The 24,988-nt window shown below is 38.3% G+C and overlaps 3 protein-coding genes across 6 annotated transcripts; 2 read left to right on the plus strand and 1 right to left on the minus strand.

The window, feature by feature from the left end:
- Nucleotides 1–353: 353 nt before the first annotated feature.
- On the minus strand, nt 354–10,823 carry LOC114355230 (solute carrier family 25 member 35). Of its 3 annotated transcripts, none has more exons than XM_028307945.1 (6): nt 10,644–10,806; nt 4,251–4,367; nt 3,670–3,845; nt 2,820–3,070; nt 1,820–2,038; nt 354–1,345 (listed from the first exon to the last, which is right to left on the minus strand). In XM_028307945.1, the coding sequence occupies exons 2-6, from the start codon at nt 4,350–4,352 to the stop codon at nt 1,152–1,154; spliced, it is 942 nt and encodes a 313-aa protein (XP_028163746.1). In that variant the 5' UTR covers nt 4,353–4,367; nt 10,644–10,806; the 3' UTR covers nt 354–1,151. The 3 variants fall into 3 exon arrangements, with proteins under 3 accessions (XP_028163746.1, XP_028163747.1, XP_028163749.1); XM_028307946.1 differs by lacking the exon at nt 10,644–10,806 and adding an exon at nt 10,423–10,634; XM_028307948.1 differs by lacking the exons at nt 354–1,345; nt 1,820–2,038; nt 2,820–3,070; nt 3,670–3,845; nt 4,251–4,367 and adding exons at nt 7,092–7,582; nt 8,585–8,727; nt 9,356–9,682; nt 9,757–9,999 and having other exon boundaries at nt 10,644–10,823.
- Nucleotides 10,824–10,945: 122 nt separating this feature from the next.
- On the plus strand, nt 10,946–16,316 carry LOC114355229 (uncharacterized). The gene is made up of 3 exons (XM_028307944.1): nt 10,946–13,453; nt 13,659–13,762; nt 14,819–16,316. The coding sequence occupies exons 1-3, from the start codon at nt 11,140–11,142 to the stop codon at nt 16,277–16,279; spliced, it is 3,879 nt and encodes a 1,292-aa protein (XP_028163745.1). The 5' UTR covers nt 10,946–11,139; the 3' UTR covers nt 16,280–16,316.
- A 397-nt stretch (nt 16,317–16,713) lies between these two features.
- LOC114355240 (uncharacterized) lies at nt 16,714–20,603 on the plus strand. 2 transcript variants are annotated; one of them, XM_028307970.1, is made up of 3 exons: nt 16,714–18,563; nt 18,666–18,775; nt 18,862–20,603. In XM_028307970.1, exons 1-3 carry the CDS (start codon nt 16,763–16,765, stop codon nt 20,422–20,424), a joined length of 3,474 nt encoding a protein of 1,157 aa, XP_028163771.1. In that variant the 5' UTR covers nt 16,714–16,762; the 3' UTR covers nt 20,425–20,603. The 2 variants fall into 2 exon arrangements, with proteins under 2 accessions (XP_028163771.1, XP_028163772.1); XM_028307971.1 differs by having other exon boundaries at nt 16,714–18,557.
- Nucleotides 20,604–24,988: the final 4,385 nt, after the last annotated feature.

Genomic DNA, 24,988 nt, shown 5'->3' on the forward strand with positions numbered 1-24,988 from the left:
ATGTTAGTTAGCATCATTGAGTGGCGCTTTTGTCTTGTCTTGGGCAAAAATTATCACTTGTTATTTTTAATTATCATCAATATTTATTATTTTAATGTTTCGTGATTTATTTTAGTTATTATTCTCGAGGCAAATGGCTAATGCGGTATAGTATTAGAATTTGTCGAAAATAATAAAATTTCGTCGTTCAACATCAATACATTTTATTATTTAACAAAATAGGAAAATTGATTTAATATCAACATTGCCTTAAAATTAGCTTAAATTATAAAAAAAAAATAATTTCAAAAATATTTTGAAGCCCGTTTTTATTTAATAATATAAATAAATTATTTTAGTCAATTTGGTATTACTATTTGTAATGTGACATAATCATTACATAGTCTACAAAGTAAATAAACATTTTGTACTTACACTTTATTGGTCATAGGTTAGTTGCGACCTTTCTGGCGTAACTTATGTCCCAAGGGAACAAAATAGAGAAAAACCCCAGTCATATTAACCACCAAGCAGGTTAGCTGCGTATCCTGTCTTCCCAAACCACGCATAATGTCCCAATACGGGGACAGCGAAGAAAAGGCCAGGGAAATTAATTATAGATCTCTAGACGTTTCATCCACGAAGATGCGCCCCACCACTCCCCGGTCGAGGGAAACGCGGGGTTCGGGGAGCCTGATATTTTATTTATTTATTTTATTTTATTAGACAACCAACAAAACAAACACGCATATATGGAATTACTATAACTAAAAGTTATATTGTTGTGTGCGCGCGCACTTACTGACAACTATCCAATTGCAACGCTGCCAATGCCAACAAACAATGACGCTCGGATTGGTCGGATAAAACTCTCCGCACCCCGCGCTTCCCCCGACCAAAAGGTGGTGGGGCGCGTCTTCGTTGATGAAACGATCTGTACCAACAACTTTTAGCTGCGTATCCCGTCTTCGAGAGCCTTCAGCTGGTCCCAGCAAACCAGTAGTAAAAGGCCAGGGAAATCAACTAAAGTTTACAAAAGGGGAATTAATGGCCGCAGTGAGTGTGCGAGCGCGACAGCAATCTAATAACACGCGAGCGATAAGGATGGGTGGTAGCTGGGGGTCATTCGACGAAATTCTATCTGCTCGGCGACCGGACTTTACCAACAACTTTTAGCTGCGTATCCTGTCTTCGAGAGCCTTTAGTTGGTCCCAACAAACCAGTAGTAACACAGTATGAGGCCCGAGGCGAGTGTAGTTGGCTCCGACGCCTTTGAACAGCGAGCGCGAGCCCTCCGCGCGAAGCATCTTGACAAAACAGTCCGTCATGCCGCTGTAGAGAAGACCGCGGTTTTGGCTGTCCACCGCTGCAAATTATTAAAATTAATATTTCAATAATGTCTAACTATTGGCACTATTGGTGATGCTAAAGAACCTCCTCCTTTTTGAAGTCGTTTAAAATAAACATTATGGAAAGCCAAGATGGAAAGATAGACCAACATCTTTAGCCAAAATAAAACATACTTAGGGTTTGGAAACTGGTGCAATTATTTTAAAGGTGGCAATGTGGCAAATTCTCGGAAATCAATTTGGGGATGTCATAAAAATGTTTATGGTCCTACTACCTACATTTCGATTCGAAGTATCTAAGAATTGCGTTTGAATTATCTGCGTCCGATTTATAAGTTAAAACATAAAGCCATCCCATCAAAATCCATGCAGAAATTGCAGCAGCTATAACACACATAAGTCCTCTCAAAACCTCGCTTTTATAATAAGATAAGAAAAAATTGTGGAAGCCTATTGTAAGAAATAAACATTTATTCTAATTAGTATCTCACCTTGGTTAGACAGCCTGGTAGCGACTACATCGAACGGGTTCAGGCACACCGTCATGACCAGGCCGCCCAGGTTGGCACCCGCAAACGACAGCAGCAGTGGACTGTCTTTGAACCATCCGCGTTCCAGGAGTTGTTCCTTGGCGAAGGAGAAGCTGACCATTTGGGAACTGCTGCCGACTGCGCCGCGAGGGATTTGAGGCTGAACTCCTCGGAATAGACCTGGAGCAAAGGCGTCCTTTCATCATTATCAGGCAGGTTTCGAAAGTATCATCAATAATATTTATTTTATAATATTATCAATGATATTTATCACGATAACAGATGGATAATTATCGGTTGATAATAACAAAAAAATGTACTTGTGAAAATGTACTGTATTCGATGTTTTCGAACGTGTATTTCCGCACTTGCGTCGTGCTTGCGTCTAGTGGTGGGCGTTAATCAACATAGATAGTTATAAAACCTATCTATTTAGCTCCACAATGATCACTAGTTATCTAGCGTCAAAATGTTGATCTATTTTCCTTTTAGCTTTATGCGACTAGCGATGGATAACTTGACAACAATCAGCAACCACAAACATAAAGCAAGATTCGCAATCAGAATTTCTTATTAAACAATATAATTATCTGACTATTATTATGAAGCGTAATTATCTTGATAATTTCGAACCCTGTTATCAGGACAATTTTATTAGTCTTTATTGCTTTGTCATCATCAGGTCATAATTTAATCTCCACTGCAGGTGTTCAACAATCTTTATACCAGGGGCAAATGGAGCTATTATTTGATTATCAATCTATTATGACTACAGCCAGCAGTAAAATCAACGCAATAAGCGTGGCAAACTTTAACTTGGCCTGCAGACTTAAAAAAAGCTCTTTCATATTTTCCAGTATGATTTTAACTCTTGGACCAGTGCTGAGAAGAAACAGCTAAAAAAACTTTCTTTTTTTTTTATTGCCAAGTGCAAGTTGGAGAGTTCTGAATTATCACTAACCTCTCACGCCTTCCCTTCTGTAAATATCAGCGAGCGCCCCAAAGGTGCCAGCGTGTTTATGCTGATGCCCCACCGCGATCGCCTGTGCCGCTTGAGCTTGAAGCCTCGTCTTCACGAGGAAGAAGGGGGTACCCGCTATGGACCCCAGCGCACCCCCTACGCCTGCTGCTAAGGCACCCTTGAATATTGAAATTCGGCCGCTGGAGTCTGTGGTCAGGCCGCGGCGTTCGGAAATGCGGTATACGCCTAACCTGGAAACAATAGTTTTCATGGATCAGAGAAGTTCTTATCTACTCGTGAAAGTAATTAATATGATCATGCGACAACTCAGGAGTTTCACCCGCACACTTCTGCAAGGTTGTTATCATAGAGGAGGTGTAGTAAGAGGACCTCCAGGGATAGTGGGAGCATTCCAGGTTATAATGAATTCGAGCCTCACATAACTAGCAAATTTTCCAGCGAGCTAAAATAGAGAAGTCGCGGGAAGAGCCTGGATGCGGGTAGCGCAGGACCGTGCATTGTGGAAAACCTTGGAGGAGGCCTTTGTCCAGCAGTGGACGTCATTTGGCTGAAACAAACGAACGAACGAACGAAAAATAGAGAGCTGTCTCTAATTATTGTCTGTCTCCTGCTCACCACTGCCTGATAAATGATCTCGGTCATACTTTTACTCCAGATTTTTCTTTGTACAAAACGACAGTTCCTATCTCTTTCGAAAGCGAGTTTATTTTATTTTAGTGGGTTACAAACGAATGTGTTACATTCAATTAATTAATTCGTTTACTAGCCCGAATTAACCTCTGCCCCAGATAAACAGCCCTATTAAGCCAGTAAAATCACCATTTCTTACCTAAACGTGTTCAAGAAGAACTGGAACCCCAGCATAGCAGGCAGGCCGCTCTGCAGCGCTGCCAGGCCTTCGGTCCTCCCGACGACGTAAAGGCCGTGTGCCACGCTTTTGTAGTGCACCGCGTGGTGCCCTCGGGCCTTTAGCTCGCCTTGCAGTTGGAGACGGGTCTTGACAACCTAGACAGTTTAATCAGGGTGAGCAGTCAAGTTAAATAGAGTCCTGAGACGTAGGCTTGGGAGTGGAACGAAAGGATAATGAAGATTCAATAACACACACGCAAAATATAAGTAAAGGGTAGATTTGGAATATTTTTCACGTACAAGCCTTAAAATAGAGAAAATTACGAATTTCTAAATATCCAATCCAAACGGAATTTTAACAATTTAAAAACGTACTACAAAATAATGTAGTATTCCGGTCATGTCGTCTCGTACTACCTACCGCCAAAGAATCACCATTTGATGAGAACGAGAGAAAAACGGAAATGGTTAGCTGAAACTATGGCTCACTGTACCTTCATGAATTTTTAGTTGTATTTCAGTTATTCACGTTTTTGTAGAAGAAAATAGATGTTGATTTACCTCAATAGGGTTAGTGAAGAGTGTGGCGAACATGGCGGACACGCCACCCATGGCCAGGTCGGTGACGTCACGCCCGACGCCATCTTTTTTGCGCTCTGCCATTTTCCGGACGATTTTCTGAAGAAAACGCCGAATATTCATTTTTCTAAACAGTCGATTGCTGTTTTTTTTGGTTGTAATTTTTAATATATTACTATCTAAATACTATTAATAAATCAAGGCGAAAATAAAATACCGTCTTAGATTTAACCATGTTTATTTCAGACAACCTTGACTTTTTGACTAAAAAAACCCAATTTCACATAATATAAAACTATTTATGTAATATAACAAAACAATTACACATCTCGGTAACATTAAAAAGCATACATACAGTAGAAAGTCTATAAGGCACAATATTAAAAGTATATTCTATTTAAAATAATTATTTATATTTAAAATTTGTTGCTATGTGAGTATTTCTCAAAAAAAATGTACGTANAATTATCGCAAACAATATTATGTACTTATGTAATTTGTTGTTGATGTAAGAAATACCGTGGTTTTCATGCCACTTCTTATATTATTTTGAAGTATTTAATACTCGTACTTATGTAAGTCTAACAAAATTATCTTGTTTCTGACTAAAACATTCAATAAATACTTGCATTCGTCTATTCTTTGGCTGGAAATACTAACAATAATTGTTTCATAGCATAGTTATTAATTACAATGAATTTATATCAACACACAAACAATAACAAATATTTAACTATATAGCTTTATTCGCATTATCATTTGCACCATTGTCCATTCATGGTGCATTATTTTAATTTTAATTAATGGTGAGATTCGTATACGAAAGATTTGGCAATAATCTATAAATAAATTATGTAAATAAATAATTTAATTTTAAAAGGTTGGGCCTTTTCCACCACTCACTGATAAAGTTCCTGATAGATTCTTTCTCACTTATCTGTAAGATAAACTGTAACTTTTGGTTTCACTGGTGTCGGACAAAATATCCAACAAAAAGTCACTGGTAATCAATCAATTAACTAATTCAATCAATTAACTTTATAGTTATTTACGTCAGTGTACTTATGAGACTTGGACAGTACTGCGACACACCTCATCTTTCAAATGTTGCACATAAAAATTGTTTACACTACCCACATTAGTAAAAATATTAATGTAAAAACTAGCGTTCTTTTAAAAGAACGCTAGTAACAAGTGGGTTAATTTTAAAAGGTTGGGCCTTTTCCACCACTCACTGATAAAGTTCCTGATACATTCTTTCTCACTTATCTGTAAGATAAACTGTAACTTTTGGTTTCACTGGTGTCGGACAAAATATCCAACAAAAAGTCACTGGTAATCAATCAATTAACTAATTCAATCATCAATTAATTAACGTATATTGTGTTTTTGATTATTTCCTACTAGGTACAGTAAAATGATTAAGTAACATGTAATTAATTAACAATACACAAGAAACAAAAAACTTATACAATATAAGTTTTATAAAATATATTGCTTACAAAAAGAAAATACACTCGATAAAAAATGATACTTACCTAAAACAAATATAACAAGGTGCAATTTAAAACTGTTTGTATCATCTTATTGTAACTATTTCAATAATAAAGCTTAATATTGCATTGTTTTACTAATACATTAAGTTATCTGTGCTAATATAGGTAAATAAATCATAAAGTATAATATACCTAAGGAATATTAACTTTAAAACACATTTACTATGTAATACACGACATCAACAATCAAAATGGTCAAATTAATATGTGAAAATAATAATACCAGCTCTGCTGCTATTAGGTAATCGTATTAAAAACCTATTAATAGGACAATATTTTATAGGCATCATAATATAATATTCTTGTATGATAACAATGAAACATAAACTATGATAATACGACACTTGTTAAAAATGCTTATAAGGTATCAGATTCGCGTAATACTGTATAATAGTGATAGGCAGGATTTTTTAACATTGTGCATTCATTAAAAGATTTGAATTTAATATTTTACGTGATATGAAATGATAGGTACATTTTAGCCCATCACTATTTGCGTAACCTACAATGTATACTGGTCATGTGATATTTTTTTTAATATTAAACATAGGGATCACTCATACTCATGGGTTAATACAATAAAATATGAATTGTTTATGTGTGGTTAAATTCAAATTGAGATTGAAACTTAAACTATCTGTGGGATTCTTAAATAGTGCGTTGAGTTTTAGCAAATAAGCAATTTATCGTTGCTCAGCCAGAACCTTATGTCAAGTAATACTTACAATAAATAAATTACAACTAAAAACTAATTTGTTTTGGTTTAAGTATATTTTGTACTAAAAAGCTGATTTGTTCTCTCACCCAATCTACCCACCACTTAATAATAACGCCCGACCTTTATTCATGCATTCACCATGACTTCTAAATCGACACTATGTTTCAAGTCGTTTTATAGCAATGCTGCTTAACCCCAGAATCGCGGAATTTTAAGTTGCCCGCGCAAGTATGTTTTAATCATAATAATAGAGTTTTTTGTCCTGAGAGTAAGGTCCAGAATAGACGGTGAAACGCAACTGCAACGAAACAGCAACTTACTGATGATTCTTATGAATGAAACTGAAAGTTTCAAACTGGTCGCGTCATGTGTGGTCTCTCAACGGACGCTATGGCAGAAACTTAGATGCAACTCAAAAGTAACTAGCAGTTGCAGTTTCGTTGCAGTTGCGTTTCACCGTCTGTTCTGGTCACCTAATTGAAATAGGAAATGTAAGTGGCCCGTCGTTAAAGACTGAATCCACCGTTTGGCCCGACTCTTAAAAAGGTTGAGCAGCCTTGTTTTTTTAAAGTATAAAAGGTAGCTGTAGCTATTTGTAAAATACGGAAAAATAGCTTTATTTTTCTTTATTATCCTTCTTTACCAACTTTAATTGTTAAGGTGCTTCCTCGTTATATCGTACCTAACATCGTTTTAGATTATAGATCTTTTGTATCACAAAGTACAAAATTCCACCTTAAATAGGCCAGGAACCTGGTTAGGAATCACTTTCAATCCTTACAATTATCAATGACAATTTTACTATGCAATCATAACTATTTACCAACACATAGTTAATCCCTACGCTTTCGACTCCCATTTCTTCTGGACATCTTTCAACATGTCCCAAAATACCAGGAGCAATACTGTGTGTGGAGCCTGCCTCAGGTACGACGGGCCCAGGCCTTTGTAGAAGGCGAGTAGGCCTTCGGTCTTGGTGATCTTGCGCGCGCAGTCCACTATGCCGGAGTATAACAGGCCTCTGCCTTCGGCGTCCACGCCTGGAAGTAGTTAAAGAAATATTTAGTTAGGGTTAGGCAGAAAGGGCTTCTGTTCTTTTTTCAAACGTGAAGCAATCGTGAATGGTGTTTATCTAGAGGCGTGACGTTTCGTTTCTAACCCAATCCAATGTTTTTCAAATACAAATTACTTGAACATAGGCAGTACAAAAGTTGACATGAAAAAGACTCAAAATTCGATTCGATTTTTCCAGTGTGGAAAATATTTCAAACGTTTTAACGGACCTATGTTAACATCATATATTTTGATGTCATTAGCATAATTTATACTGTACACCGTAAGCAGACGCATATGCGCAATAACAAATAGTATAAAAAGTTTTCTGTTCTCTGCACCTTGTACAGTTGATGGCGCATCAGACTTCTCTGTTACATCGCACTATGTTGCGGTGTTTAGAAATGCTATTGTCTGTACACGTGCGTGACGTCACTAACCTTGATTGTAGAGGCGCGTCATAATGACGTCCATGGGCATAAATTGTGTCTGTTATAGATCGTTTTATCCACGAAGACGCGCCTCACCAATTTTTGGTCGAGGGAAGCGCGGGTGCGGGGAGTTTGATCCGAGCAATCCGAGCGTCATTATTGTAGTGTGCGTGTGCACTTATACGTCTACCGATGACACTCAAACATTAGCGGAAGAATGGTGGGTCTACGTGGATGAAACGACCTATACATACCTCAGACTAAACATTTCAGTAGCAAAATCGCTCCTATTATAACTACACTAGCTTTCCGCCCGCGTGAAATTTTGTCTGTCATAGGAAAACTTTATCGCGCGCGTCTCTGTTTCAAAAACCGGGATAAAAACTATCCTATGTCCTTTCACAGGACTCAAACAATATCTATGCCACATCAAAATAGGTTCAGTGGTTTAGGGGTGAAAGCGACACAGACAGACAGAGTTACTTTCGCATTTATAATATTAGTAGGGATAGATGACGTGTTTAGAACATGTTTTGATATTAACCTTGATTGNCTAACCTTGGTTGTACAGTCGCGTCATGATGACGTCCATAGGCGTCAGGGTGATGGTCTTGACGACGGCGCCGATATTGCTGGCGACGAATGCTGAGAGGTACTTCGACTGCTGGAATAAGTTGTTGTCGTCCATCCACTCTTTGCAACTGGAAACCGGAAGCATTGATATTTAAAATTGGTGATAATTTTCATAACAATTCTTACGCCCGTATTTAAAAACGATGCTTGCTTAAGTGAAGCAGCAAATCGAACGCACAGCGTTAAATAGAGCTCTGTGATTGGTTCTTGTGTCATCCTGTGCATGCACGCGCACTATGAGACTTCATAGTAAAGTTTGTGAATATGGGCGTAATTCTTCCTCGGTACCTCACTGATGAGGATCGCGGCCACATATACCCAATAGAAGGGCCCAATAAAATTCTTTAGTGACTTTTTGAAAATTAAATGGTCAATTTATAACCGTCTATACTTAGTAAAGACCAATAGAGTCGAAGTTTAGAAATAATCAAATATGTATAATAAACTGAGTTTGACTAACTGGGTAGACATGGACAAGATGAAGAAGTACTATTAATTTCACAATGTGATGGAATGTACTTATGGAAGTACACTACACATGCTACTATTTTTTGATAAGGTAATCTGAATGCAAATATCAATGAATGGTTCACTTCCTGATAAGATAGCAAAGCACTTAATACTTATCATTTAATCGAGTGGAAATGTTATTCAAGGCTTAATTAATTTGTCATTAGTTTCAAGTACAGTACTTACATTGCATATGCTGCTATTTGGGATGCAGATCCCATGGAATTTCTGATCATCATGCCATGGGCTCCTCTCCATAAGCCTCCCAAGCCGTTTTTTCTATAAATCTTCATCATAGCATAAGTCAATCCTCTATGAGCATGTTGCGTTCCAACCGCAATTTTCTCCGAAGAGTATGACATCAGTTGAGTCTTTACCAACTGCAGCGGACTGCCGAAAAATGCACCACACATTCCTGATACTGATCCAAAGAATAAACTGTTGACAAACAGCGTATTTCCTTTTTCATCTCTTAACCAACCAAAGTTGTCTGCGTGCTGGTAAATGCCTAATCTGAAAATAACAATATTTACAGCAATATTTTAAGCAATGTTTATTTTAATATTTACTATAAAAAATCAACATACCTTACACCATTAACCACTAATTGAAACCACAGAGCCGGTACAAGTCCTTTTTGCAACGCTATAACTCCGTCATGCTTCACAATCGTGTACATAGCGTGCGGTATGTTCTTGTAGTGTACGGCGTGCTGGCCTCGTGCTCGGAGCTCTCCTTGCAACTGCATGCGGGTCTTCACCACATCGAAGGGGTTGCTAAAGAAGCCCGCCCCCACTCCGGCCATACCACCAACGATGAAGTCCATGGTGCTATGGAATTTTACGATTCTTACTTATAAATTTTTTAATCATCACTAAGCAGTAGTATAGGTAGTTTTTATTTGATAGCACTCAGACTCATATTAGAATAAGAATATACAAAGAAGAATACAGGAATATTATTTAATTGTTACACAAACACATGCTGTCACACTTAACACAGCTAAGTAACTAAAGACAATCACACAAAATAACACACACAGGCCACTCAGCACTCAAATAATGAATCACTTTTGAAAATACTGCTTTGTAACCAGTAATAAGCACTGAACATCCAAGTAAAACTTTTGAATAAATTAAAAATCTTTGCAATAAATTGAAAATGTACGTAAGTTAAACAAAAGTAAGTTTTGAAGCCAATAATATTAAGCATTTGAACTTTTAAATTTATTTCGTTATGGTCAAAAAACTTACAATAATTGAGGTTATTTTTTAGAAATACTGCTACGAAGTTTCTAAATGAATTTGGTAGCGCGGGCAACTGGAATTTTTTTACGCAATGAGCGATATTTAGTGTCGAGTGAATGACGTAAATCGCGCAATTTGAACAAGTTATTACGATATTGTTAAACATTATTATCGTAAATTTGTAATCCTACAACACACAGTATTGTAGTCACTGAGAAAATTCCTACCTGCTTGTTTTTCACAACCGGTAAGGTTCAGTCATCATCTGTATTCTATTATAAACTCCGCCACAAGCATCGTGTGTCGTCCAAAACTGGAGAACTCCGAGGAATTTTTATTTTATCTTATTTGTTTCGTAATACACATACGAAATTCGTCACATTCTGAAACGTCAAAGTGACAATCAGCTGACCGGAGATCGTTCGAAAACTTCATGTTTTTCAACATTTCAATTTACGGTAGGTACGTTCAAAAACCATACTTACGTTACGAACCTACGAACTTACTACGAGGAACTACGACTGGCTACACGGAAAGTGTACGTTAAAAAATTATAAATGAACGACAGCGTCAACATGACTGTTTATGAATTTTATTCCAATTATTTGTTTACCGCGACTTTTCAAAATTAGCGAATAAGTGCTGAAAATCTAGAAAATGATAAATATGTAAAACTTATACGAATTATTTTTACATCTTACAAAAGAGAAAAAAAAATTGAAAATGGCTGTTACAAACGCAATGTTCCTTTTCGAGGTGGTGATCGAAAATGTTAAAAGCTTGGTAGAGAGCCGTCAACTTGTCATACGAAGTGAATTCGCCGATATATTTTCATTAGAATTAAAAGATCCCAAGCAAATGCACATAGTTATCCCGGAGCCCCCACCGCTGCCTCCTGAACCGCCTGGAAAGAAAGGAAAGAAAAAACCTCCCCCAAAAAAGGGCAAGAAAGGAAAAGAACCGGAACCGCCTCCCGAACCGGTTATTCAGTCAGGGCAATCCGTTTTGTTCACGAGTAGTGCAGAGTTCTTAATACAGAACATGAAGAAGTTTCCCATGGAAATGTCTCTGTGGAGCAAAGAAGACAATTTAGTTTATATCGGCTCTAACAGCATTCCGTGGGACCAACGGTTCCTAGAGTACTTAGAAAAGATATGTAACTGTCAGGAACCTTTACCGGTTACTCTGAACGAAGAATATAACATATTTGAAGAAGGGACTGCTAAGCTGATGGCAAAAATTAGCATCCAAGTTAAATTGACATATCTCACTGATAGAGTCACCACTTGCTTCAGGACTCTATCTGAAGATCCGGCTGTTAAAAAAGTTTTGTACACTGGCATAAACTCCAAAACCACTTCTTACATGTGCACCTTGAAAACAACTGACGAAACTTTTGAAGAAAACTGTAATAAGATCGAAAATAACTTTGTTAAAGATAAACCTAAGCCTGCAAATAAAATCGTTTTCGCCGATTATAAGAATGCCCCAGGGGCGAATCTCACGTTCTTCAACGATGGAGACTACTGTTGCATGGGCAATGCTGACAAGCCACCGGAGTCCATCTACAAAGCTCCAGAAACATGTCCCGATGTCGATCACATTGTTGACTATGTGAGGAAGATAATCGTGTCCTGTAATGATAACATGAGAATGTTAACACCGCGACCAACTATATCTCCAAGGGTGAAAGCCACAGATATTGATAGACTTTGTTATTGCAAAGAAACGAATTGGCCAGCCGGCGAGTTCGCTCAAAGATTTAAGAAAGAGGCACAAAGTGGCCCCTGTCCTATGTGTATAAATGCTGGAAAGAGGCCTCCAAACAACCGTCCAGTTACCTTTGATATAGCCAATATTAGAGGACCTTGTGGAAGACCAGATTGTAGAATAGCTAGAGATATGAGAGCATACATAGAAAATATGGTGGATGAAGATAACCAAGAGTTCAAAATTAATGATGTTATAGGCCCATGTGGTAGCAAAGATTGCAATCTGGCGGAGAAGATTCAACAATTCCTTAGACACGAAGGGGTCTTCAGTCAGGCTAGCACTTTGGAGGGACTCTCCACTCAATGCGCTTGTATGAAGACAATGCAAGACGCTCTTACCAAGAAAAACTCATGTGCCTCTATCTGTAGCAAAGATTGCGAAAACGCGGAATCCAGCGAAGAATCAGGCCGCTGTGAAGGAAAAGGCTGTCCATTTGCGCAAGACAAAAAAGTTTACAATGTTTATTACTTTACGGTGGAACATGACTTTGAAAAGGACACCACTGGCCCATCATCTCAATCGTCTGATCCAAAATTTAAGTATTGCGGCTCAAATTGCCCAAGTATGAAAACTTCAGAAAAAACTTCATGTTCTAAAACGACTTGCCCGACGCCTCTATTAGATAAGCAGGCAAGCGATGAAGGATGTATCGGACCCACGTGCACATCTAAAAAAGATATGCCTCCAAGTCCAGCTGACAGCAATATAGTTATACATTTTGACGATATACACAATCCATGCTGCGTCAAATCGTGTGACATAGCTGAAAGAGTGAAAGACTTCATAGTAGACGGAGTGACGAGTAAGAAACGGAAAACTCAAGACGATGATCCTTGCTACTGTGACTGTGTATGTACCTTTAAATTTTCAAGGAAAACTACTTACTGCGCCGTTTGTGGTGGGTACGAATGTTTGGGCGACGACATGCGGGACCAGCCGGACTATGCCAAGCCACACCCGTGCCCTGTGTATCACAAGTTGTATGATAAGAAATACATTAAAACACAAAGTCCGTGGCCTGAGGAAGAAGAAAGTAAGAAACAACCGGATCAAATGAGTACGAAAAGCTCCAAGTCAACGTCGAAGTTAGGCGCGAACCAAGAGAGGCGGCTGACGACTTCGAGATCTATACGGAGTTTTGTAGATAAGAAAGAGAAAAAAACTGAAAAGAAAGAGAAGAAAGAGGGGGGCGAGGATAAAGCGAAGAAAGCAAAACAAGAGAAGAAGAAAGTTGGGAAGTTTACTGCCAACGCCGATGAAGAGCGTGCGTATTGTATTTTTTATTTCAATCAGTATTTAGCACTCTTTAAATACAGCTGAGTATTTGGTAAGTTTTTGTCTTCAATGCAGTATCTGCCTGCATTGAGTAGATAGCCTTCTGATTAAAAAAGAAGTGTTAATGAATAGGAGCAAAACAAAACAATTAGGCACACCGAGAACATTGGTAAATGTGAGTATTATATTTTCAGCACCACCACTAGTGGAGAAGAAACCTGAAACAAAATACCCTTACCCGCCTGTCCCCAAGAACATGGGCTGGAACTGGACCGCCGAAGACATCCCTGGCATGAAGGTGATTTAAGTACACTATTTTATAATTAAAATATCGAACTATACCTACCTACATCATATTATTCGTCGTACTCGTACAATGACTCAAAAAGGGTTCACAAATGGCTAGCGAGGACTATGTGATAGACAGTCATGAAGCAATTTTCATAGTTCTGTGTTTACAAATTGCTTCTTTTACTACTCATGCATTGTTTTACTGATGCACTTTTACTGATTTGATTTGGATCGAATCTTGAACTCTGCTTGATTGTTCCTTCAACATCCAACACACACACAACACAGAAATAATATTAATATGATTTTATTTTGTTTTACTGTTGCATTTTTTTGTTGGTGAGTTTATTTTTTAATTTTTATTGTTTTTTTCATCGTATTTCTAATTTGCATTTGGTTTTAAGTTTAACATTTAGAATTTTCATAANAGCTCGTACAATGATTCAAAAAGGGTTCACAAATGGCTAGCGAGGACTATGTGATAGGTACATGAAGACAGTCATGATGAAGCAATTTTCATACTTAGTTCTGTGTTTACAAATTGCTTCTTTTACTACTCATTGCATTGTTTTACTGATGCACTTCTACTGATTGGATTTGGATCGAATCTTGAACTTTGCGATTGTCCCTTCAACATCCAACACAGAAATAATATTAATATTATGATTTTACTTATTTTGTTTTACTGTTGCATTTTTTTGTTGGTGAGTTTATTTTTTAATTTTTATTGTTTTTTTCATCGTATTTCTAATTTGCATTTGGTTTTAAGTTTAACATTTAGAAATTTCATAATTAAATATTATTTACTTTCAGGCAAGAAAGAATAGAAGCAAACAAACTAAAGGAAACACAAGTAAAAGTACACGCAAAGAATCTCCACGACGAAAAAGAACATAAAATTTAGCTTTAAATCGTTTGTTATGGTTCGATTGTTGATTGTAAACATAATAAAATGACGTAACAGCCCATTACTTTGTTTCTTTTCATACACGTTTACACAGCTAAGTATTTCGTCAACAGTTTACCTACTTTTGTACCCTATTTACTTTTTATTTTTTTACAGCCAAGACCAAAATGGAAGCCAGGCGCAGCAAACAAAATCCTAGTTAGAAGATACAGAGCAATGCGGGAAGGCATAGACATAATAGCAAAGAAAAAACGAGCTATGATGCAACGCAAGAAGAAAATAGAAATGAAACCAACTTTAGTCGTCAAGAAGCAAGGCGGCGAGTACACTGTACAGATGGAAGTCTTTAAAAAATACTCAAAAGAAAGATTAGTATTTCAATACCCCTATGATGAAAAGCCGCCTATTGTTTACACTATAGGGAAATCAGCGGAAGAGAAATTGAAAATACAGAAGCAAAAGGAAAGACGGGAGCGACGGGAAACGAGGAGGAAGAGCCGATTACTGCAGTCGACATTCAGAGATAAGTGTCAAGAGATTTGCTTAAAAGCCTACAATCAAGCTATAGGTTTACTTCCACTCCCAAATCCGAATGATCCTGAGTGCCCGTGCCAAACTAAAGCCACGGAAAATCTTAGTCCTCCAATAGATTCCTGTTCTTGCTCTGACGAAGGTTCTGTGTCTAGTGAAGACACAGATGATGACGAGTGGACCATTGAATTCACTCCACCGGCAGCGAGATGGGATCAGAAAGCAAAACACCCACCTACATTAGTAGAGAATGAGTGTCAATACAATTACTTAGATTACAAAGTGAAACTGTTAGACAAATACGGAAATCAAGTCCCGAGGTACTTCAAGGGTCCAGATGGGAAACAAGAATGCAGTGATTTAGGAGGATTTTGGAGCCCAGACAAGGTCTGGATGGAAATCAATAAAGATGGTTACATAGGGCCTGATAACCGTTGGGTGCCAATGAACTTCATAGGACCGGATGGGATGTTCTATTCTGCTGAAGAGGGTTCTTTCGCTGACGCTTCTGGTCAGTTGTTGAAAATTGGCATTGATGGATATATCGACAAAGACGGTAAATGGGCATGGTACTCTAAGAGAAAAGGTGCTAAGAGTACTAAATCCACGATGTCAGGTTCGACTAAAACAGAGAAATCTCCAAAGCGAGATTCACCTCGAGACAAACCTGATGCCAAGGGCAAAGCGCCTTCTCCTGTGATGAAAGGAAAAGGACCTGATAAGAAGGCTCAAGGCACAGAGAGCAAGAGGGGCTCTCCTAAAACTACATTTGGAAAAGGAGGCAAGAACGCAGTAGTGATGAGTGTTATGAATTATGACAATAGATTGCCTACAATGAAGAGTTACAACGAGCGACCCCGATATATGGATCCGAGGAAAATTGCCAAATACCGTGAGATAATGAAGGGCCTCCAGATGTATGATGACCTCTATGAATTTAGGCCTCCTATAAAAACGAATAGAGCCTCTAACACTCCCAGTAAGAAAATATCGCCGTTTACAATGGACAGGCATAATACAGTGACGATGGTTGCTGCTCAATCTTATATCAGAAGTAAAGTAAGTAATAATTCTACTGCTTCATAAACTAAAATATTTTTATAAAAATTGTTTGGTAAATGTTCTGTATCTTTTTCAAATTTAATAAATTATTGAATTTCAGTAACAAACACGATATTTTTTTTTGAACGGATAAGTATTCCTTGCGTAGTTTATTGAAGATCGTAAAGTGATATAAATCCTATATTTAAATATAGNAAATACCTCAGGCACTGACCGAGTTAAGCGCTTATTCTGTAATCATGACTGAGGTCCAAAGATTTTTCATAAAATGTAAAACCTCTTTTAAACATGCTTTTTTTGTAATTTGATCATGGCCGCATAGAGTTAGAATTGTGACGTAGAAAAAAATGTATAAAAAATAGTTACTTCATTTTTGGCAACACGGAAAATTCAAAGTTATTTTTTAGTATTTTCTTTAAAAATTCTAAATTGAGGTGCAAATTATGTAATTTTGAAAGCAAATAAATAATTTACGTCCATTAATAACGTAAGCGTAATCGATTGAAAATGTCTCTTTCGGATTCCATGTTTTTGTTTGAAATAGTGGTAGAGGAAATCAAGAGCCTCATTAATTGCCAGGAATTCAATATTACGAGTCAATTCGCCGATTTATTCTCACTTAATTTAAAAGATCCAAATGAATTGGCGGTGGCGGTTCCAAAACGCAACCGGAAAAAGGTTAAACGAAAATCGAAGGTAAGAGACAGTAAGATCAAAGTTATAAAGGCGCCAGCACCGTCTGTGGAACCTAAAATAAAAATTGGCCAGTCCATATTAATTGCCAACAATGTGGACTCACTCAAAATGAATATGCAAACATATCCTTTGCAACTTACACTTTGGAGTAAAGATGACCCTCAGCTCGTAATGGGTTCCACGAGTATTCCTTGGAGCACACCTTACATTGCCTACCTCAATGACATAATCAAAAATCGGGATGTTACTCCAGTAACAGTGGAAGGGACATACAATGTATTTGATGAGCTATCTTCGAGACGTATGGCAACTATACAAATGAGCATCAAATTAAGCTGCCTGAAAGATAAAGTAACCACACAGTTCAGATCGCTTTCCGAAGATGATCCACAAACATTTATGTATACAGGGTTCAATTCTAAGCCCACGACTATTTTGAGTACGATCAAAGATAAGCAAGTAGCCAAAAAAGATAATGCATTGCAAGTTGACAATGCTGACCCAGGCACTATTAAAACTATATATTCCGGGGGCAAGAGGAAGTATAAAAGATCAAGTAAAGATAAAAATAAAAGTTCTAAAGCAACAACTAAAACAATGCACTCTGCCACGATTCAACCGAAGAAATTGAAAACAAATTTGAATAGATCCACTGAAACCGCTGAACCAGAGCCTCCACCAGAGCGGGTAGAGCCCAGTGTGAAAGAACCTGATCAATCAATTACTCAAATAAAAGAAAAGATTGTAGACTTGGTAAAAAGCGATACTGATTTAGAAGTTGAAAAACCAGTAGCACTGATAAAGTCAAAATCGTATGCATCATTGGAATATGAAAATCATTTGAATACTTTAGATTACATCTTCGGCGACCGTAGAGGTCCTTTTGGAAATCAAGTATACTGCGTGGGATATTTTACTGTTCAAAAGGACACTCCATCTAAACAATCGATCAAAGATACTAAAAGTTCAGATAAGTCAGAAGAAGTGAAGGAGAAGTTTAAATTCAGACTCTGTGACAGTGAATGCCCGAGCAAAAAAGCGACAAGCGGGTCGCGTTCTCTAAGTCATTGTTCTATAGACTTGCCACAAGAAGCAGCGAACCTCATCAGTGTTACAAAGTGTGACCATGTGGAATGCGACGTGAAGAAACACAGGGAACTCCCACCCCCACCTGATGATCGGATTTTGATTGACATGTCTGGTCTCAAAGGAGAATGCTGCAATGTTACTGAAAAGATAGAAGAAGTAGTCGGAGGTATGACTGCAAAAATGAAAGTTGGTAACGACCCTTGTTACTGTTCTTGCGAATGTACTTTTGGGTTTACAAAGAAGACAACCTACTGTAAGATTTGTGGAGGCTACGAGTTATCCGGAGATGAATTATCACGCAGGCCTGGGCATGATATGCCATTCCCTTGTCCAATTTTTCATAAACTTGTAGACAAAAAGTTTAAGTCATTTAGTGCTTCTGGCAGTGATAGCAGGAGAAACCTAAAGGGTGGAAAGAAATCAGTTGTTGACAAAAGCGGTGAATCCGAAAAAGATGGTAAAAAAGGGAAAAAGAAAAAGAAGGATGACAGATTTAAGTTTAATTATGGTTATCAAGGTATACGTACGTATTTAAGCATTTTTTTTATATTTTTTTAAAGATTCATCATAAATAAAGAAGATGGAGATGGAATCACATTACTTATTTACTGACCTTACTTTTCAGCGCCTCAAATTGGACACAGTCAATGCGCCATGCCTTGTACAGGCACGTTAGGCAATGTGCCTAAACATATGGGTTGGCTTTGGACGGCGGAAGATGTTCCTGGTATGAAGGTAAGATAAATTCAATTATAAATGATAAATCAGTGGAAACAGGTTTTCAGTATTTTTTTGTTTATTTCTTTATTTTATTTTTTTAGTTTCGACCTAACTGGAAACCTGGAGCAACAAATAAATTTGTTGTACGCTTACTCAGAATGGCTAAAAATCCTGGCGAAGTTATAGCCAAGAAACGAAAGAAGGATCAAGGGAAGAAACGTCCGCTCAAGAGGCCACTTCTTATTGTTCATAAGAAGGAAGGCGAGTACACAGTTACGATGGAGACAATGAAAGCGTACTCTAAACCAAGAGCTCTTAACCAACACCCATACGAAGACAAACCTGTTGTCACGTACACTATCGGCAGAAGCGATGAAGAGAACCGTGAACGAAGACTGAAGAAGGAACGTGCCCAAAGACGCCTGGAAAGAGCACAGCGCGATTTCATTCAAAGCGCTTTCAAAGACATGTGTCAAGATATTTGCCTCAAAACTTACCAGCAAGCACTTGGCATATTACCTGATACAGAAGATCCAGAATGCACGTGCTACCCGGCAGAACCTGGACCAGATAGAACTAACTTGGACGTTTCGTGTTCATGTTCAGAAGATTCTGCTTCTCTAGGCTCTGATACAGATTCCGATGAATGGATAGTAGAATTTACTCCTCCAAATGCGTTATTCGATCCTACGTATAAGGGTAAAAAAGTATTAAAAGTCGATAATGGTACTCAATACACTTACCTAGATTACAGAGTCAAATTAACCGATAGATTTGGAAACCCTGTGCCAAGATTCTTCAAAGGGCCAGATGGAAAGCAACAATGCAGTGATTTGGGAGGATTCTGGAGCCCTGACCGTAAATGGTTAGAAATCAACGTTGACGGTTACATAGCTCCGGACAATCGGTGGGCTCCCAATTCTTTCATCGGCCCGAGCGGCGAACAGGTTGACGCTGAGACAGGGAAATTCCAAGCCACTAATCTAAAATGGTTAGTCGTTGGAATTGACGGTTATGTCGACGGCCAAGGAAAATGGAAATTCTACCCAAAACCTAGAGCATCTCCACCTCAGAAGCAGCCTCGCACACCCGGTAAAAAGGGTGGTAAAAAAGGTGATGATAAAAAGAAACAACCGGAGATAAAACCATCCGTTGCCACCTGGAGTTGTTTCGGCGATGCTTCTCCTAAGGATTTGGGTAAGATGGGTATAATGGGCCATGGTTTAGATAGAAAGCTGTTGTTGTCTACACTGCAGCAAATGTTAGCGCGCGGGGAAGACGTCACAATTCCTCAGCCCTCAGTTGTTCCTAGACGGCCCGAGTCAAAGAGAGGAAGGAAACCTCGAGCACACAGAGGCGAAGCTTACGATCCTTGGAATTATTTTGCGGAACGGACGAAGTGTAGGCACCCTGTGCCATCTGAAAAAGGAATAGTGGCGGTGGATGCTCACGGCAATAAGACTTATTTCAGGTTGAAGAATTATAGAAATAAAAGGCCGAAGGACAGGCTAGCGGACTTGAATAAGCAGGGTATCAGTTTAAGTTCGTTCCACCTGCCGTGCTTCCACTCGTTCATCAACAGCGAGATCATGAAACAGCAGCAGCGGGAGCGATTCAACGCGCTCGCCGCCAGAGGCAAGAGTGTCGCCACCCAAGCCAACTAGCCTGATGCTGTGTCCAAAAGATATTTATTTTTGGTGTAGTTCGAATTGTGGTGTAAGGTTTTAGAGATAGGATCTTAAGTGCAAGTGACATTTGGTAACGTGCTAAGTTAAATTTCGTAACGTTTTGGTTTCTGTAAGTGTAACGACTAACGATATTAAAAATATTGTGACTTTAACCGATTTTTTATAATTTCCTATTATTTTCAGAATAGTTTCTTTATTGTTTGATTAATGAAGTAAGTTTTTTTTATTTTGTTAACTCGTATAATATGATACCTTCTAAATATCGTATTAAAATGAGATTATTTACAGGAGGTGGCCAGAGGATGGCGACCGGGTGCCATATCAAAGCGGTTGCTACGTAAACTAAAAAGGATAAAGATGGCCAGGTCAACCGTGGCACTGAATAAGCCTTCAAAGAAAGCGAAGAAACGAACAGAAACCAAACCTACCTTGGTAATTTGCAAAGTCAACGGTGAATACATAGTTCAAATGCAAGGATCACCAGAGAACAGTGAGGGGAACCAGGAGCAGTGTACTCCGCTTGTGTACAGAATAGCTAAGGCAAATAATAAAGAGAAGTTGTCCAAGCTGGAAAGGAAAAAGAGACGGTTGATACAGGAGGCTGTAGATGATGTCTGGGAGGATCCCTACCACCCTGAGGTTTGCGAGAGGACTTGTTTGAAAGCTTATAAGCAAGCGGTGGGTCTGTCGCCCTATGACCCTAACAATCCAGACTGCACGTGCAGCGACTTCGAAGGAGAGGAGCCAGAGGCATATTCCAGCTGCTCGTGTGAGGATGACGAAGTGAGTTCCAACTGCAGCTCTATGGAGGTCGATTGGGAGATACACTTTACTCCTCCGAGTGCTTGTCAGTCTTGATGATTGTTTTATTTTGTACCTATGTGAGTTTGAATTTTGAAAATAAAGATTTGTAATGTGTAAAAGCTGTTGTATTACTTTGCTACGACAGGTATAGGACTGATTATTTTTCCTTCCGCTGCTTTGACACACACAATACACTGAACACCTTCATATATTGGATCAAATTACTAATAAGTTTTCGTATCTCCCGAAAGCTTTAGTTCTTTTCCCCTCTAATATCTTCTATATCCGATAGATAAGTAGGTTTTCCAGAAAAGAAACACACTGTAATTTCAACTACTTTTTTTATGAGCGAGTAATACATTATTTAACATGTCCCATATAACTAACGAGAGGGTCGTGTGAGGTGCTATCCTCAGGTAGAGAGGTCCAAGCCCTTTGTACATGCCGTGGAGACCTTCAGTCTTGTATATTTTGTTGAGGCAGTCCAGGACGCCTTTGTAGAGTCGTTTGCCACTTGCTTCGGAGGCTGAAAATAAAAAAAGAAAAAATATATTAAGATCGGAAAAAGATAGAATCTTTCAAAATATTTCTCAATTTCTAAGAGTAATAGTTATGTACTAAAATTAAAAAAAAAATCTGTTTCAAATGAACAAAAAAAAAACAACACAACAAAAGACTGCAGAAATTAACTTTTTACTTACACAAAACTTAACGATGATGATGATGGATGTGTAAATGATAAGTTTTTATAATAATATGAAGGAAAGGAATGAACGAGATGAAGAATTACAGGATGTCCAGAAAGGCATGGAACAACCGAAATAATACATTTGCCTGACCATGACATTACTTTATTAATATAGTTTCAAAATACTGAACTGTCCTATGCATGACATTGACAGTGGGGCGCCACGGTCAATACCGGATCGCTGGTTCCGATTTTTGCCATGTTGGAAACCATATAGTTGAACGATGGTAGCGCCCCCCTGTTATTGAGTTTGGTGGGACAGTTCAGCGTGGGTCATCTATAGCAGACTTTCCGTGACTTCCTGTATCTACCCATAAATATTAGTAACAAGCATAAAATATGGAATGTATTAAAAACCCAAAGAAAAGGAGTCCCATTCCTATTAATATTTCAAGATCGAACGAACAAAATATTTGCCGAACAAAAGCCGAAAGCGGTGACCGTGGGTAGGAACACAAGGAACACAAATCAAAGAAAGCAAGTGACCGTGGAAAGGCAGACAAACACCATAGATAAGCGATTAATAACAGACAACATTGACAAAAGCGCGTAGAACATTAAAGGCAGAGCTGTTTTGTTAATCGTGGTTTTTCTAGTATTTCTTTATGCAATCATTTCAGAAATGAAAAGAAAAAGAGAAAAGAAATCAAGGTCAAAAATTGCATCTATGAAAATTAGTTAATTTTGTAAATGATAAGGAAATCGATAACAATTTTAAAACGGAGGCTATCTCTATTTCCGGTTTTTCATAGAGATAAATCATCGATAAATAGGTATTAGGTAGGTAATGAGGGCTATCTTTTTTATACTTAACAGTTGGCACCCCTGGCGATTGACAGTACCTTACTCTACAGTGGCGCCATCTTGATGAGTGCAAATACGATAGTCCTCATAACACTTTAGCGCTCACAAGTTGGCGCCACTGTCTTTGTTACTAGCAAGTGACAGGCCCTTACTCTACAGTGGCGCTAACTGGTGAGCGCTAAAACGATAGCCCTCATTGCTATGAATCAGAAATGTGTTTAGCTTAGGACTCATATTTACAAAACAATAAAGTTACATTTTAGTCCAAATAAATCATCGTTATACAGTCACGGAATGAAAAGGTTCGTCAGTTTTCAAATTGATTCCTTCAACGAATCACGAGCACATATTACCTTTTGACACTATGTTGCAGAATAATCTCGAGTTAGAGAAAATAATCTTTAACTGTTCGTCAGTAAAGTTCAAAATTATTCAGATCAAAGTTTGACGATTTATCTTGTCAAGATTATTATGATTGATAAACTAAAACCTTCTTGTTGGTTCAACCTGCCATTATTATTTCTTTTAAATAAAAAAAAACTATTGTCAATTGGTCAATGTCATCATTGCATTGCACTGATGGGATAGAAAAATAAACAAGCAAAACCTTATTCGTTAGCAAACGTCATACGTTATTTAAATGTTAGCAGCACTGTTTCTTGCACTGTTATGTTGGCAGGTTTGACTCTCACAGCACCTAGTGAGACTCTCTACTTAATCTGTGCACCTAGTGCAAGCGAAAACCGACACTAAGGTGACGAACCTTTTCATTCCGCGACTGTACATAACACATAACATAACAATACATGTATTAGGTAAGTACTTGCTATGAATCACAAGCGTGTTTAGCTTCGAACTTACATTTACAGAATAATAAAGTTCAATTATTATAGTCCACATCGGACTGTCCAAAAGCGGGGTTCAACCACTCAAAGCGCGCAAACATTAACCAAGTAGGTGAGATTAAGATTCAGAAACAAACACAAAAAGACAAGAACAGTTCCACCAAAGCTGCATGCAGATGCACCCCAGTATAATTCGTTACCCTGGTTATAAAGTCGCGTATTGGCAACATCCAGCGGTGTCTCAATCAAGACGCACAGCACGCCACTCCCCAGGCTCGCTACAAACGCGAGAGCGGCTGGCGAGCCCTCAAAGTACCCGCAGGCTCTCAAGTAATCTTTTGTTCTGGAATATTCAAAATACAGGGTGTGACCTCAGATCATAGAAGGGAATAGATGTGAAACGGGGGCGTGGCGCGTGGCACCGCGATATGCCCAGAAACGAACATCGGCCGCGTAGCTAGGTTAGTCGCGATTCAGTCGTACTAAGGAAATGTTCTCCGATATTTTGGATAATGCGTCGTTACGTGCAATAAAACAAGTGAAACGAAGAACTANCGATATTAAAAATATTGTGACTTTAACCAAACTCTTATATTTTTTTTCTATCATTTTCAGAATAGTTTCTTTATTGTTTGATGAATAAAGTAAGTTTTATTTTTATTTTGTTAACTCGTTTAATATGATACCTTCTAAATATCGTATTAAAATGAGATTATTTACAGGAGGTGGCCAGAGGATGGCGACCGGGCGCCATATCAAAGCGGTTGCTACGTAAACTGAAAAGGATAAAGATGGCAAGGTCAACCGTAGCGCTGAATAAGCCTTCAAAGAAAGCGAAGAAACGAACAGAAACCAAACCTACATTGGTAATTTGCAAAGTCAACGGTGAATACATAGTTCAAATGCAAGGATCACCAGAGAACAGTGAGGGGAACCAAGAGCAGTGTACTCCGCTTGTGTACAGAATAGCTAAGGCAAATAATAAAGAGAAGTTGTCTAAGCTGGAAAGGAAAAAGAGACGGTTGATACAGGAAGCTGTAGATGAGGTTTGGGAGGATCCCTACCACCCTGAGGTTTGCGAGAGGACTTGTCTTAAAGCTTATAAGCAAGCAGTGGGTCTGTCGCCCTATGATCCTAATAACCCAGACTGCACGTGCAGCGACTTCGAAGGAGAGGAGCCAGAGGCATATTCCAGCTGCTCGTGTGAGGATGACGATGTGAGTTCCAACTGCAGCTCTATGGAGGTCGATTGGGAGATACACTTTACGCCTCCGAGTGCTTGCCAGTCTTGATGATTGTTTTATTTTGTACCTATGTGAGTTTGAATTTTGAAAATAAA

The sequence above is a fragment of the Ostrinia furnacalis genome, unplaced genomic scaffold (genome assembly GCF_004193835.3).
Source record: "Ostrinia furnacalis isolate ACB-3 unplaced genomic scaffold, ASM419383v2 OfSCF2377, whole genome shotgun sequence".
Classification (NCBI taxonomy): Eukaryota; Metazoa; Arthropoda; class Insecta; order Lepidoptera; family Crambidae; genus Ostrinia; species Ostrinia furnacalis.